Here is a 15542-nt window from a genome sequence, read left to right as displayed (position 1 = left end):
ATTAAATTGTGTAAGATCAAGGGGAAAAAATGTGCAGGTTGAGTTTGTGTGAACATTTTGTTGGATTTGTATTAGTACAGTGACATCTAGTGGCCGGAAAAATAAGACATGGTGTCCATTGGATTTGGGCAAAAAGGCAAAGTCGCTCAAAATTGTTCTTTATATTATTGATAGAGATTGGCTGGCTAAACTCATTGACACTTTCTTGTAACAGGACTGATATATTTATATTCCAGCTGGAATGTGATTGGCTGTTCAGGAGTAAGGCTTTTTCTTTACTCTGCACCAATGACTTCTGGCAATTTTCCTGTCAGGTTAACTAGTATTGTCCCAACTCTCTCGAGCGTCTGACTGATGCAGCCTAAAGCCTCGTACATATACTAGATAGGACTCAGCCGAGGCGGCTGTTCTGGGCTATCTCTGCCATTAATCTAGTCTGTGATCTGCATTTAGAGACCTGAAGCGGCAGATCTTTAAATGAGAGTGCAGGACGAGCGCATTGTTCTCATCTTTATAGCGACAGCACATGTTGCTCAGCTGTAGCCAAGAAATGTGCCTGTACAAGCACGTGAGGAGAACAATGGACAGTGCACAGTGGTATGTGGATCCATCTTAAATATACCTCTATGCTTACCTTAGGTAGCGATCCTCGGCTCGTGTGTGTTTTAAGGATACTTTCACAGTGACAATATAACTGCATAGCAAATGCTATTGACGTTATTGTCAGAAGTACAATGGGCAGAAATCCCTCCACCTTTGAGCAAGACAGACCGACCCTCTCCTCGCTCTTTTATAAGTGAGGCAAAGTTCGGTACTTGCTTATGAAGAGGAAAGTCTGTAGATCCTTCAGAGGATTCCTGTGTCCTCGTTGAGACCACTGCCGGGGACCCTGCCATGCTTGTTTAGTAACTTGGAGCAGCTTGTGGATGATCGGTTGATTTAGTGGACAGGCGCAGTCATACTCTCCCTCATACATGGCCTTCAGAGCATATCCAACAACTCTTGTCAGATGTGTTCAGAGGGTGGATGCGTGACAAAGGTGGGGGCGAGGAGGATATGGGAAGGCTCTGGACTATCCAGAGGCTTCACTCTACCTAAATATGTAACTTTATGGGCTGCCTCGTGTTCATTTTATAGAAAAAATATTTTTGAGCGGCCTTCTACTTTAATATTTACTTGAATCTGGGGATTGATGTTGCCAATGGGTTTCTTATTTATTGGTGGAGCACTCCCTGCCTTAGTTCCTGGTTCTTGTCCAATCTATGCTGGAGTTGTAGGGATTTACATTCATTTCTGTGTCTTGCTCCATGTCTTTAAAGTAAAAGAAAAATTCAGTAGGGAGGTTGAGTGTGCAGAGAGTCTGCCAGGGTTCCCAAATATGTAGCAAACTGCGACTTTAACTCTCAATAGGTATCCCGTCATAAAGGTCACCCCCAGTTAGAGGGCTAAATATAAATTCTTATTGCTTAGTAATCAAAGTGCTTTGTACCTTTTTATGTGAAAGGAGACTTATGCAGCAAAAGCTTGTCTTTAGAAGTTGATCTCGTGTCCTGAAGCAGTTTGGTTGAGCACCTTAGTATCTAGCTTTATGGGTGGGTGCTGCAGCAGTTTGGAATGCTGATCTTTCTGCTAAGTCTTGTAGACACGCTAAATGGTTCAGTCATTTGGGGTCACCTCTACCAAAAATGTAGTGTGGGTCCTGATGTGTGGGTGAGAGATCCAGACTGCTGGATCACCTCATCTGAGTGCAGGCTGAGTCCATTGTTCCTCCTCCTGCTCTGAGCCCAATCATTTCTTTTTACCACCTTCCATAGCATCAAACTTCAGGCTAGAGGCTTGTCTGTATAACATTGGGCCTGAACAGTAATCGAATGATTTAGTCCCAATCCCCCTGGGTGATGGTCCTCGTGAGTGTGTACTCAAAGACTGAACTCTATGGGAAGACTGCAGCCTGTAGCAGTGACTGCATACTTTTTCTTGGACTCCATGAATGAAGGAGATTCAACATAGAAAAAAACAAGATCTTCCACTGAGTGCTTATACGGGGCCAGAAAACAGTGGACCTGGACTGGAGCTTTAAAGAGAATCTGTACTCTAATATTCTTACAATAAAAAGCATACCATTATATTCCTTATTTTCTCCTGTGCCCCTCGGTGCTGTTTCTGCCACTCCCTGCTGCAATCCTGGCTTGTAATGAACAGTTTTAGGCAGTGTTTACAAACAAATGACATGGCTTCTAACCAGAGTATGATAGGCTGTGAACAGCTATCTGGTGTGACTCATGCAGAGCTTGGAGGGGGTGTGTAAAGCTTCTGCCAATGGCAAGCAGTGCTGCACATTCCAGCCTTAGCCCGACAGACACGACAGAGGAAAGGAAATAAGATTTATTACAGAGACAGTGCAAGTAGGAAAGGCTGCAGTAAGACAGACCACATTAGAACAGGTATAGGAACTTATAGGACAGAAGAAATAAGGCACAACATTTTGTGAGTCTCTTTAAATCTCTTGGTAGGGATAGTCAATGAGATCCAAATAATTCTGAGTTAATGCAGGGGTATGCAAATTAAATCCCGCCATGGGTCAATTTAATTTGCTCATTTTCGAGCTGCATATTTCTGCATATAAAATTTGCAAAATTCTGCATCAACTCAGAATTATTTGCATTTCATTGACCATCCTGCATTCTGAGTGAGCATAGTCCTTTAACTCAACTACTAACTGTTCCTTTATAAAATGTCCAGTGTGTAATGTTTTGTTGTGGGCTCTAACATTATTACTGGCAGTTTCCCCATCCATTTTTCTTGGTTATTAAGCCTAGCTAACCCTGACCCTCCTTACTGTTGGCTGATCCTAACCATTGTTAATGCCACCTATTCCTAATCATCCCTATCATTGCTAACCTGCTTTGTCTGTACCTACTTTACCCCTTGTTATCAACACAAAAAAATAACCATTCTGAATCACTCCTAGCACACAATCCTTATACCACTGTCAACATGACAAAACAGTGAATATTGAACAACATCATGGGTTTATTCACACTAAACAACATATGTGGCAGTGTCATATTGCATGATAATGCTGCTTGCTTGACTTTGTACTTCCTGTACATTGCACCACATGTGTGGGTGATTTAGAGCAATTTAGAACAGGGCTTCCCAACCCCGTCCTCAAGTACCACCAAAAGTGCATGTTTTGTGGAAATCCAAAGAGGTAATTAAAGAGCTCTCCTGAGACACCACTTACCCCACCTGTGAATGTTTGTGGTGTTCTGCAAAACATGTACTGTTGGTGGTACTTGAGAACAGGGTTGGGAAGCCCTGGCTGAGAATGCTTAGGTCCTGTGGGCAGTCTGTTGGCCACAATAGTTTAGGGCAGGAGAATTCCCAGCATGAGCACGTATATGGAGCTCTGTGCATTTTACATTGCACTGTGGACTGAGTACGTGTAGCTTTACTTGGTATGTATGTAAACATTGAATATACTGTCATGGTTGGTTTCTGTAGGAATGGTGGACCTTCCAACAGTTTTTGGATGCTTTCTGAAGGTGAACATGGAAGAAACTGTCTCTGGTAGAAATTGCGTTTTTACTTTTAAAGATACTGGTATTTTAAATTCTGTTAGCAATTGACTTAATCTAAGGCCAGGTATATACTGTGCAATACAATCTGTCTGAAGATCAGTAACTAACTTCCTGTTTATTATGAGAATCTGATCAAATGAAAATACTATCTTGAAAGTTTTGATCTAGTTTGCTTCATATCAATCAATCAGTTCATGAAACAATTCATGAAACCGCTGTACACCACAACAATCATTAGCGATCCCGGTTACTGCATGCAAGTCTACCAGCCGTATTTCATTTCAAAGTGTTCCCGCTGGATAGTAGTACAGTCAGTCGATTCCAAGGCAAGAGAGTGAATTCAGGAGAATCACATTGCATATGTTCTAAAACTCAAAAAATTATATTAAATCCTAGCAGTGTACAATGACAAGTCGCTTACATGAGGTACATAGTTGGTGCAAGGAGGTGCAGGAGGAAGTAAGCGCCCTTTTCCACTACCCTGCGTTTTGCAATCAGACTCCAATTGCTAATGGATCACAAGGTACCGTTTTAAACCAATGTAAATGACAGTGACCTGACATTTTCCATTAGTGTGATCTGATTGCAGCGCAATTTTCTCCTAAGCGTAATCACAGTCCTGCCGCATTTTGGCTGCAATTGAGTTTTTTATACTTTAAAGTACCACAATCGCATCGCAACAATCGTGTTTCATAGTGGAAAAGAGCCCTAGGGTTGATGTTTCGCTCTGCAATTGGGGCTTTCTCAAGACCACTACTCTGAATTGAGCTGCACAAAAGGGTAGATTAACTTTTAAATAGAAGCATACTCTTGTGGACTAAAACAGTGGTTGGGGTCAGTGGGGGGTTTTGTAATTGCTTATAATGGACAGAGTAGATGGGTTGACATGTGGAATCATGCTGAGATCTCTCTACTGAAGCCCCTAAGGGGTACAAGAAGCTGGATAGTAATGCAATTACCAGTATTTACCCAGATCTTAGATTTTGCCTAGCTTGGGGGTGTCGGGCTATGTGGTGCACTTTCCATATAGTCATACTAGTATTATACAACATATCAGTGTCCTGCCTCATTCCACTGCTACAGCATGCCTTTGTTTTATGTTCTGCTTGCCTGTCCTTCTTTTAATTTCTGTTAACGTGGCAACTTGACTTGTATTTTCTCTGCCATTCCTTTTATTTTCTTCTCCATCCTTTCCCTTCTCACCTATTTATGGCCATTCAGCGTTCAGAACGCTTTCTACCAGCTGCAGTGTTGGCGACTTTACGTCTGCTTTCTCTCTGCAGACCTCTTACCGTAAGTTTATTTATCCCTGTTTTGTTTGTTTTGTGCATAGCTTATTTTTGGAGTCTGTAGATTAGACATACCTGTGCTTGTGTCTTCCATCAGAGGCTTGTTTCGACAACTAGATGCACTTTAGTACAAATCCCTGCAGCCCATAACAACGTGTCTGAAATTCTGTAGAATGTATAAATGAAAAATCTGTAATTTCTTATAGAAAAATGCACAGAGTAATTTAATAATCGTGCAAGGCCCATACTGCAAAATGCAGTATCACGTCACCCAATCAGAGTCCAACATTTCTCGCTTCAATAAAGTGAGTTTTGATTGGTCACTGGCATGTCTTGTGTATAATAATTTATTTATAACTTATGAATGAAAGTGGAGCTGCTGGGACAAAGACCCAGGACAAGTTCAGGCAACCTGTTTTAGGTGCAGGAGTGACAAAGCAAAGACTTGGCTTACTCCATTTCTATTACCTTCCCTCCCTTCTCCCTAGTCACATTTAGTTAGCAGTTGGACCCTCTACTGTGAGATTTGGCCATTACCCACGGGTGCCAACACCCAGCAATGCATCTGGTCCTTAAGAACCATAATCTTACCTTTCCTTACTATAAATGAAACCTCATAGACCCGTATGAGGACTGTTACCCGGCAGGGATCAAGGCTCAATCACCGGGACGTCATCTCAGAGCCAAGGCTATACAGACCTGTTGTTAGCCTGCATTCTGTTGCCATTCGAGAAGACCAGGTGAGTAGAAAAACTGTGTCCTAGGGAGAGTTAATCTGCCAGGCAAATCCAATGCACTGAGGGGGATTAGGGTCCACTGTGCTTACACTACTAGCATGTGTACACGCCTTGAGGCTGGATTTACACTATGCATGTTTCACAACGCATGCAGGATAATATATGTGAAACACAATGGACACTACATGCGTTATAACAATCACTTTAATTCAAAGTCCGCATGCAGTGAGTTACAATAATGCGATCATTCACAATGCAGAGTTGTGAGCTAACCCATAAAATTGTATGGGCAGTGTGATGACCTGCAGAATTGTTCTGCAACGCAACCGATATATAGTGTGAATGGACCCCAAGACTAAAGCTATGTACAGACAATAGATTAAACACTGCTTCGAGTGCGACTCTAGTGTGTGTTGGGAGTCCCCCAATGTTCAGCTCTTTAGTGAGATCATAAGCTTGAGCAACCTCTGAGTGCATTGTTCTACTCACCCTGCCCACCGGAAGCCTCTCTTTCTTGTGCCACGTGTCATCCCTCTTCTCCCCTCCATAGCAAGAGGACACGTCGCTAGCCCTTACAGCCTTGATCACAAACTTTCACCTGAGAAGTCGAGTCCTGATCCCTGCTGGGCACCAATCAGTGTACGTGTGTACAAGCTTTAGAGCACAAACTGTGGTTCATACCTATAATTAACTGGGATTTATGTTTACTTCCTTTGTGAAACAAGATACCCTGTATCATTGTAATTGTGTTCCATTTGAGATCATTTAAAAACCTTAATTGTGAAATAAAATCATGACTTTTAAGCTAACCACTGTCAACTTAAAGTAGTCGCCAAGTTGGAACTGATGTGTTCAGCTTTCAGTGTATTCACTGTGGCCAAGCTGAAGATAACATCGTAAATTATTACAATTGGCACGGAGCAGTTATTGACATGAGTGTGAACGGGTTTATACAATAAAGTTCATCAAGCAAGTAGATTTGTTACAAATGGTTAAAGTTCAGCCCATGAGACCATTGTTACAAATGGTTAAAGTTCAGCCCATGAGACCATTGCTAATGTTCTCATAAAGCGTGACCTAGTCCTGTTCTGCAGACATCGCAGTTCTTACTCTATAGGCATTAGACCTTGGGAATGCAAGACACAAGACTGAAGGCTAATTGAATGCATTAGTACATCTGATTTGCGTGAATGCATGACATGATCATCTAGCAGCCTGCTTGAACTCTTTATATTTATTTCTTTTAGGTACCAATTCCAATGCAAACTTTGCGCAGTTTGATAACTTTCCCAAATCCTCTAGTGCAGACTTTGGAGCCTTCAATTCAACTGGAGGCAGTAAAACTACTGCTGCCAGTAAACCTAGTGCGCCTTCAGCAGATAAATATGCAGCTCTTGCCGACCTAGACAATATCTTCAGCAACCCGCAAGGTAAGAAGAGGCCAAGAGAGACGTACAGCCATGTGCTCATGAAGCCTCTGAAGCTGTGGATGGTGTAGTGTATGCTTGTGTTGTTTTGTGACTTGGTCAGGTGCTCGGTCACTGTAGCTGTCAGGAAAGCTGCCGCTGTGGCTGCAATGCTACAAGCATAAAATGTCATAAATTGAATAAAGGGGGAGCTGCACTGGCCTACAAGAGAGAAAAGCATATTCAACCAATCACAGCAGTTTTACAAGCTTTTTTTCCCTTTACATAGGCAAGTAAAATTGTGTATATTCTTAATTTGTCTTGTTGTTTTTTCTTATGTGTGTTACGTAGTACTTTCTATCATTTTGACACGAATCATCTGGTAGACCATGAATAGAGGGAAAAAATAATGGCATAGAGACTTATGACTATAGAGATTTATGTTAAGGCCATTGCATCGGAAATGGTAAAATATTAGATAGATTGTCAAGAGTGGGTTTCCTGGGCAGAAATGTCTGGGCTTACCTCCTGCAGATTATGTATGGCATCTTCTTAATTCCCTTCACTGTCCCGTTTGACCACTGCTTCTCTCTGAGAACTGGCACCTCTTTCTTAAAAATGGAGCCGCTCTTGGAAAAGCATCCATGTCAGCACTTGTTCTGTGCCCAATGCGGACATGCAGGGATCGGGGAAACAAGGGAGTGAGCTGAAAAGGTAGAGGGGCATTAGTGGAATGGAGTAACTCCATAAGACAGCCTCTTCCTGTTTCAAAATGTAACTTTCTCTGAAAGTCAAATTTTTGGGCAGATGATAATGGGAACCAGGGGGAGCGTGCAGGACAATGGATAGCGCACAGAGGTATGTACCTAATAAACATATTAACATACCCCTGTACTTAGTTCTCGTACTTGTGTTCGGGTCAGGTATCCTTTCAATCAAAAAACCTAAGCTAAGTAAAATAATAGACAGGAGTGTCACTGGGCTAAATGCTTCCTAAACAAGTTCTTGAAGCAAATGTAGCTTTTATTCTACACTACTATGCTGAAGGGTGGAATGAAAGGTTTCTTTAAGTTTGCCTTGTGAACATATTTAGGAGGAAAGTTATTTGCTTACACTCCTTTTTGTATTAGTTGTACTTTTTTTTTTTTTTTTTTTTTTATGTTGGGCACCTCTTATTCTTGCACTGTCTTTGAAGACTATGATCTACCCTAATGGAATGGTCTTCTTGTAATAAACCTTGTATATAGGGATGTAGAGTTTATAAAATTGCAAACCAGCCTTTTAGCTTTGGCTGTTGTAAATACTAGCACTCCATGAAATCTGTTGTAATACTATTACTCAATGAAAAATGTACATATGTTGTATCCTGTATTTTTCTGTTGTATAGCATTAGCTCTCTTATCAGTTTATTTTGTTTTTCCAGTTGGAACTGGTCAAGGAAGCAGCTATGGTAGTGCAACTGTTTCTGCCTCATCTGGCCCCACAGCTTCAAATGCCACAGAAAAGTATGTATTATTATTTCACTCGGTGATAAAGTTTGATGTATTTAATGTTATTTTAGCTTAAAGTGAACCAGAGACGAAGCCCCCTCATGTATTTTACCATATATATATCAGTGGGAATATTAGATAAAAAATGCCTACCCTGCTCTGTTTCATTCTTCACTGTTCAGCTTGCTTATTATCAGCCCTGATAAAATCCCTGACTGAGCATTCCATCTAGCTTTGCTCAGGGATCATAGCCGAGTCATTATAGCTGAGCCACAAGGGGGCAGGCTTGGTCTTGAAAATACATCAGAGAAGACAGACTCGGCTATAATGATTCCTGAGCAAAGCCAGACTGAATGCTCAGTCAGGGATTTTAATCCGGGCTAATAAGAAGCAAGCTGAACAGCGAAGAATGAAACAGAGAGCAGGGTAGGTGTTTTCTCTAATGTTCCCACTGATATATATGGTAAAATACATGAGGGTGCTTTGTCTCTGGTTCACTTTAAGCAAAATATACTTTTGAAAGTGATGTGTCCAGCTGTTTATAGAGTGGGACTGTGCAGTGTTATTTGTTCCCAGACCCTTCTCCCTCACTAATCTGCATCCAATGGCCATCTATCCCAGTCTCTGGCCATGTCATATTGGTGACAGGATTAGTGGCCAGTGGGGTCTAGTAACAGTTTGCCAATGGGAGCAGCACAGTAATGGAAAAATGGTCAGGAACAATTTCAAGTCTGAGTCACTCCATAATTAGTTGGGCACAGGTTTACTTCTAGTACTCTCATTTTTGCACAGACGTTACAAAATAGTAGGGCAACAAAAGGAATGATCCTACTGTTATTTTTAGTCTGCCCAGCAATGCTGGTATAGATATGTGCCCTCCACTTGACTGAGTGGCATTCTGTGCTGTCCTATAGGAGAGTAGATTGTCTTCCGCTGCAGGCGAAAAAACCCAGCACAGCTGGTTGCTGTTCCCCCAATCTGAGTCAGCTGCATGAAACAGTGATCACCTGTAGACAGTTACCAAACACGGTTATACATAATTGGCATAGGGTCAAGTGTATATGATCTCAAGCAGTTTGATATTTTTTTTGTAGTCTTTCTGTGGAGATGTGCCTCTGCAGTAACAGTTAAAAAAAAGAGAGAAAGGCTTAAATTGGCATACATTGTTCAGTTATTGGTTACCAACCCTTTATGATCCACTTTTCCCATTTCTTTTGTTTTGCTGCAGCACTGACAACATATCTGACGGCATTATCTTAGTATAGCCATTTTGTTTGTATAATTATGTTCATAGTCCAACATTTCTTTGTTTTGAAAGTGTATATACTGCCCTCAGGTTGCCCTGTAGAAAAATGACAAAATGCAACTGAAGGGCAACCAATATAAAGCAGTCAGTCGCACAGTAAAAATAAATCGCATGTATTTGTGCTTGCATTCATGGCTATGGATATTAGTAGTTTGTTTTTGTTTGTTTTCATGGGGCAATTTTGGGATTGCTTGCTTTAGTGGAGCTTCAATGGCTAACCAAGATTACTTTGCAGCAAAGGTAATTTTGTGAAAGGTTTGAACAGCGTTATGCAGCAGAATACATGATGCTTCAGCTAAGGGCCCATTTCCACTACACGCGGATTCTGGATGCATAAAATGGACTCCAATGAATGCCTATGGGAAATCTGCATCAGAAAAATCGCAGTTAGTGCAAACCGGCCCATACGCTTTAATTGGAGTAAGTTTTTCTGCATCCAAAATCTGTGTGTAATGGAAATAGGCCGTAAGTTGCACTTTAGAAATAGTTATTTCCTGTTCATTTTCTTTAGTCATTTTTATGTTTAAGTTGCTTTGTGACACTGAAATATTCAGGTTTGTACAACTCTGGAATTCACCAAGCTATTGCCTTGTCATAAAGCATTAATTATAAGCTGTAATCCCTGTATGGGTTTGATCATATGCATGCATTCCGTACAGATAAAAAGGATTATGAAATTTCTGACTGTATACCGGCCTGTCTTTTTCAGCAGTATGTTTGGAATGCCAGCGGCAGTTCAAGCAGCGCATGCACATGCAGCTCCACCTGGTGCAGGACCCTTCGGAGGTGAGAGAAAACACTGTATACTCAGAAATTCATATGGTCAAACATTGTTCTGCACAATAGGTTTCCAGCGTGGCTCAGTCTTAAATAGGAACTCCAGACTAATATACGCACGTCTTCAAAGTTTGGGTCTAATATAAAACACCATGATAAGTGCTTCACAGAAGTGAACATAAGCTGAAATACATACAACAAGGAACTTCTGATGAAGATAACATGAATATATGAGACAACCAATGCCTATGATACAAATATAACTTTTATTGAAGCCATCTACAAAAAACATAAAAACACTAAAACCAATATGGCGTGGCAAAAGGGGAGTAAATACAAAATCAGACCCCTCAGTTAGGAGGTCTGTACCACAACATCAATCACAAAACGACAGAGTAATGGAAAAATATATATGCAATATAATGCTCTGTAAACACACTGTACATCAAAATGGCTGTCAGCTATATTGCTGTAAATAAATATAATGTTAATAGATCATGTAAGTCAAAGCCTGCAATCCCAGAGTTCTAGTAGTTATAATACTTGAGGACCTCCAAAATTAAACAATCCATCTCTAAGAGAAAGAGGCTAAAAAATAGATACTGACACCGCCATGAGACAAGTGAAAGAAGATAAAAGAAATGACATGAACAAATTACCTGCCGTTGAGGAGATGAAAAGTAGCGTGGCCCCCTATGCTCTATCCCTCCACGCGTATCGCGGAAAACCGCTTTCTCAAGAGGTAACCCTCCATGAAAATGTGCCCCATTATATAGCTAGATTGGGAATGATCACTGTGCGGCGAACGCCGAGTGCGCAAGGCGGAATTACGTCATGCGTGGCCACGCATGAACGCGATGACGCAGGCCGCTCTGACAGAGCGGCCCACCCCATCCCGTAAATATAGTAACAATAAGCGGCGCCGTAAGAATAGAGAAGAAGGCGGTAGTTGTCAGCTAATAGAAGAAATAACATATACTGACAATAACAATTAGATATTATGATATCACACTTGGGAATTCAAATTAGAAAGTTCTAAGTAACAACTTTGCAAATATTTACTTAGTTAATATACATATTACAAATAATCATGAAACAAACCACAAATAATCCTGTACAGAGAATTTGCTGCCACCTAGTGGACAAAGTTAATAAAATAAGAAACACACTAAGCTTGGAGCAACACTTGAAGTGAAACAGACCGGACTAAAATGCAGCAATAATTAAAAGCTGTATAAACAGGTAACCCTAAATAAGAAAAAGAATATATATATATATATATATATATATGTATGTGCACACCGATGTATCTCTGCTGAATGATTGAATATTAAAATAATAATGTGAACCTTAAAAAATCTCACTCTAACATTATGTGTGTATGAATATTGGTGCAATCATCTTAAACAGGAAATCCTTAGATGTCTCTACGTGATGAAAAATTCTTAAAAAATCTATCTAAAGTGACAACGTGACTAGCAAGGATAAAATAACAAGAGAAAAAGAGAGGACATAGATACATAATCATCAAATCATCGCAATATCTCTCTCTTCTTCAATAGTAGTGTTGTGAAACCGATCTTCATATTCTTAATCCAAGTGAATAGACGCTCCCAAAAAACTTCAAGAGACGAAGGTGCATCAATGCCAATAAAGTGCTTAGTGCAAAAAAGTGAAGAAGTTTTTATTCTATGACAAAAAAAAAAAAAAAATAATTACTACATGAACCTAAAAAACATTACTATTGGGGAAAAAAACACTCCCACAAAAGTGCTAGTACCGGTGACATTCCATGTGCTCGTGACATATAAAACAGTGATGAACCTAGTGTCAATATAGATGTTAGGGTCATACTTACTAGGACCCATATCATCTCACACCATGTGCTAAGTGCATCATCACAAGAGGCCACTCACCAAGGCCAAACCATCACACAGACTATTGGTGCAGTATAAACGAGTGAAACCACTCAAACAACACAATACTAATAAAAAATGAAGTCAATAATAAAAATGCTCAACAATTGAGCCATACTTACATAATATACCTGCTTATACAAAACATCTTCTTATGCCATAAGCTTCCAGATAAGTCCAATGCAATCAAGATCAAAGAGTTTCTATCTCAAAAAGCAACAAAAACAGAAGGTATTTTTATTAGCTGGTTATCACAATAGTCATTAACCCAATGAAAATTCTTTTTTATGTTGATTGAGTACATATAATCCAAGAAGAAAATTGCCTGATACTAATTAAAGAGCAAAATACACACAAGTATGCTAACATCCATTTAAACAAACAGCACAAGTAGAATACAGAAGGATGTAAAAAAGGGAGGGCACGGAAACATCTCTCAGATAGACACAACTCTATTGTGGTAAAAAACAGCCAAAAGTGAACTCTTCGTTAAGCCCATGCGGGCTCAAAGTCCGTAAATCGTGAATCCATCTGAGCTCACTTTTAAGGAGCTTGGTGACTAAATCTCCTCCCCTGATGCCCTGTTTGATTTGCTGTATACCTGTGAAACGCCAGCCTTTCAGCGAAGCATTGTGACTGTGCAGGGCGTGTGCCGCTACAGGAGTGAGTTTTTTTCCATTGTCATAGTCTCTTTGTGCTAACTTGACTGTCGATACATGTTTCTGAAGTCGAAGTTTAAGCTGATTCTTAGTCTGTCCAACATATTGTCTTTGACATGGACATTGCAAAAGATATATTATAGCAGTGGATTTACAATTGATGAAATCAAAAATCTTATATGTTTTCTGAGTCGTTGTGCTGATGACTTCTTTGGTGGGTACCATATACTGACAAATGGAACAACTGCCACAGGGAAAGCTCCCCTTAGTGCTCAGTGTTCTTCCCGGTCTCTGGAAATGACTTCTCGAGAGTAGATTTCTCAGAGAGGGTGCCCTTTTAGCCGTTATGCTAGGTTTTTCTGTCAGGTATGGGCATAAATCCTGGTCACTCCTCAATATTCCCCAATGTTTCTGCACGATCTCATACAGATCCTGCCAGTTTGTGTTATACGGTGTAGTAAGCCGTATATAGTTTTGTTTTACTCGTTTTTTGGGGGTCAATAATTGCAGACGTGGTATGGCTCTGGCTCTCCTTTTGGCCATCTCAACACATTTGCGAGGATAACCTCTCTGTTGCAATCTGTAACTAAGTCCTAATGCCTCTTTCTCAAAATCATCAATGGTTGAACAGTTCCTCCTCAATCTGATAAACTGTCCAAAAGGTATGTTCCTCTTGGTTCTGGTGGTGTGATGTGATTGATAATGCAAAACACTATTAACAGCTGTAGGCTTTCTAAAGTTTGTGGTGGTCAATTCACCCAAAGCTCCTACGGATATCTTCAAATCAAGAAAGTCCACCTCTCTGTTTGAGATCTTGTAAGTCAAAAAGATGTTATGAGAATTATGATTAAGCTGTTCTAAAAATTGCTTGCATGCCTCTTGGGTACCTTGCCATATGAAAAGTAGATCGTCAATAAAACGGAACCAACCAATAATGTGTGGGTGGTACCGTTCAAACTGGGGGGCCCATACGATCTCACGCTCCCACCATCCTAGAAAGAGATTAGCTACTGATGGGGCACAACGCGCCCCCATAGCTACTCCTCTCACCTGCAAGTAAAATTGCATGTCAAATACAAAAAAATTTCTCATAAGTACAAACCTCAATAATTTCAAGATAAAGTCACGTCTATTGGGTTGTAAATTACCCATCGCTAGGAAGTAACTGGCTGCTTGTAGGCCTTCTTCATGATTCAGGATTATCTCTTTCAGAAGACATGCTTTTGGTAACATGTGATGTGGAAAGCCTATACACAAATATTCATCATGAAGAAGGCCTACAAGCAGCCAGTTACTTCCTAGCGATGGGTAATTTACAACCCAATAGACGTGACTTCATCTTGAAATTATTGAGGTTTGTACTTATGAGAAATTTTTTTGTATTTGACATGCAATTTTACTTGCAGGTGAGAGGAGTAGCTATGGGGGCGCGTTGTGCCCCATCAGTAGCTAATCTCTTTCTAGGATGGTGGGAGCGTGAGATCGTATGGGCCCCCCAGTTTGAACGGTACCACCCACACATTATTGGTTGGTTCCGTTTTATTGACGATCTACTTTTCATATGGCAAGGTACCCAAGAGGCATGCAAGCAATTTTTAGAACAGCTTAATCATAATTCTCATAACATCTTTTTGACTTACAAGATCTCAAACAGAGAGGTGGACTTTCTTGATTTGAAGATATCCGTAGGAGCTTTGGGTGAATTGACCACCACAAACTTTAGAAAGCCTACAGCTGTTAATAGTGTTTTGCATTATCAATCACATCACACCACCAGAACCAAGAGGAACATACCTTTTGGACAGTTTATCAGATTGAGGAGGAACTGTTCAACCATTGATGATTTTGAGAAAGAGGCATTAGGACTTAGTTACAGATTGCAACAGAGAGGTTATCCTCGCAAATGTGTTGAGATGGCCAAAAGGAGAGCCAGAGCCATACCACGTCTGCAATTATTGACCCCCAAAAAACGAGTAAAACAAAACTATATACGGCTTACTACACCGTATAACACAAACTGGCAGGATCTGTATGAGATCGTGCAGAAACATTGGGGAATATTGAGGAGTGACCAGGATTTATGCCCATACCTGACAGAAAAACCTAGCATAACGGCTAAAAGGGCACCCTCTCTGAGAAATCTACTCTCGAGAAGTCATTTCCAGAGACCGGGAAGAACACTGAGCACTAAGGGGAGCTTTCCCTGTGGCAGTTGTTCCATTTGTCAGTATATGGTACCCACCAAAGAAGTCATCAGCACAACGACTCAGAAAACATATAAGATTTTTGATTTCATCAATTGTAAATCCACTGCTATAATATATCTTTTGCAATGTCCATGTCAAAGACAATATGTTGGACAGACGAAGAATCAGCTT

General features: G+C 40.5%; 1 protein-coding gene across 9 annotated transcripts in view; it reads left to right on the top strand.

Moving 5' to 3' along the window:
* AGFG1 (ArfGAP with FG repeats 1) overlaps nucleotides 1-15542 on the top strand; it is a 169444-nt gene that overhangs the window by 128370 nt on the left and 25532 nt on the right. For 4 of the 9 annotated variants that reach the window (XM_068280522.1, XM_068280518.1, XM_068280521.1 and 1 more), the window contains exons 7-10: nucleotides 4806-4877; nucleotides 6858-7040; nucleotides 8440-8521; nucleotides 10522-10598. In XM_068280522.1, the coding sequence (XP_068136623.1) occupies nucleotides 4806-4877; nucleotides 6858-7040; nucleotides 8440-8521; nucleotides 10522-10598 (414 nt within the window). The remainder of the gene's footprint in view (nucleotides 1-4805; nucleotides 4878-6857; nucleotides 7041-8439; nucleotides 8522-10521; nucleotides 10599-15542) is intronic. The other 5 variants (XM_068280525.1, XM_068280523.1, XM_068280519.1 and 2 more) reach the window with 3 other exon arrangements.

Source organism: Hyperolius riggenbachi, chromosome 4 (genome assembly GCF_040937935.1).
Source record: "Hyperolius riggenbachi isolate aHypRig1 chromosome 4, aHypRig1.pri, whole genome shotgun sequence".
NCBI lineage: Eukaryota > Metazoa > Chordata > Amphibia > Anura > Hyperoliidae > Hyperolius > Hyperolius riggenbachi.
This window is presented reverse-complemented; position numbering and strand designations above follow the sequence as displayed.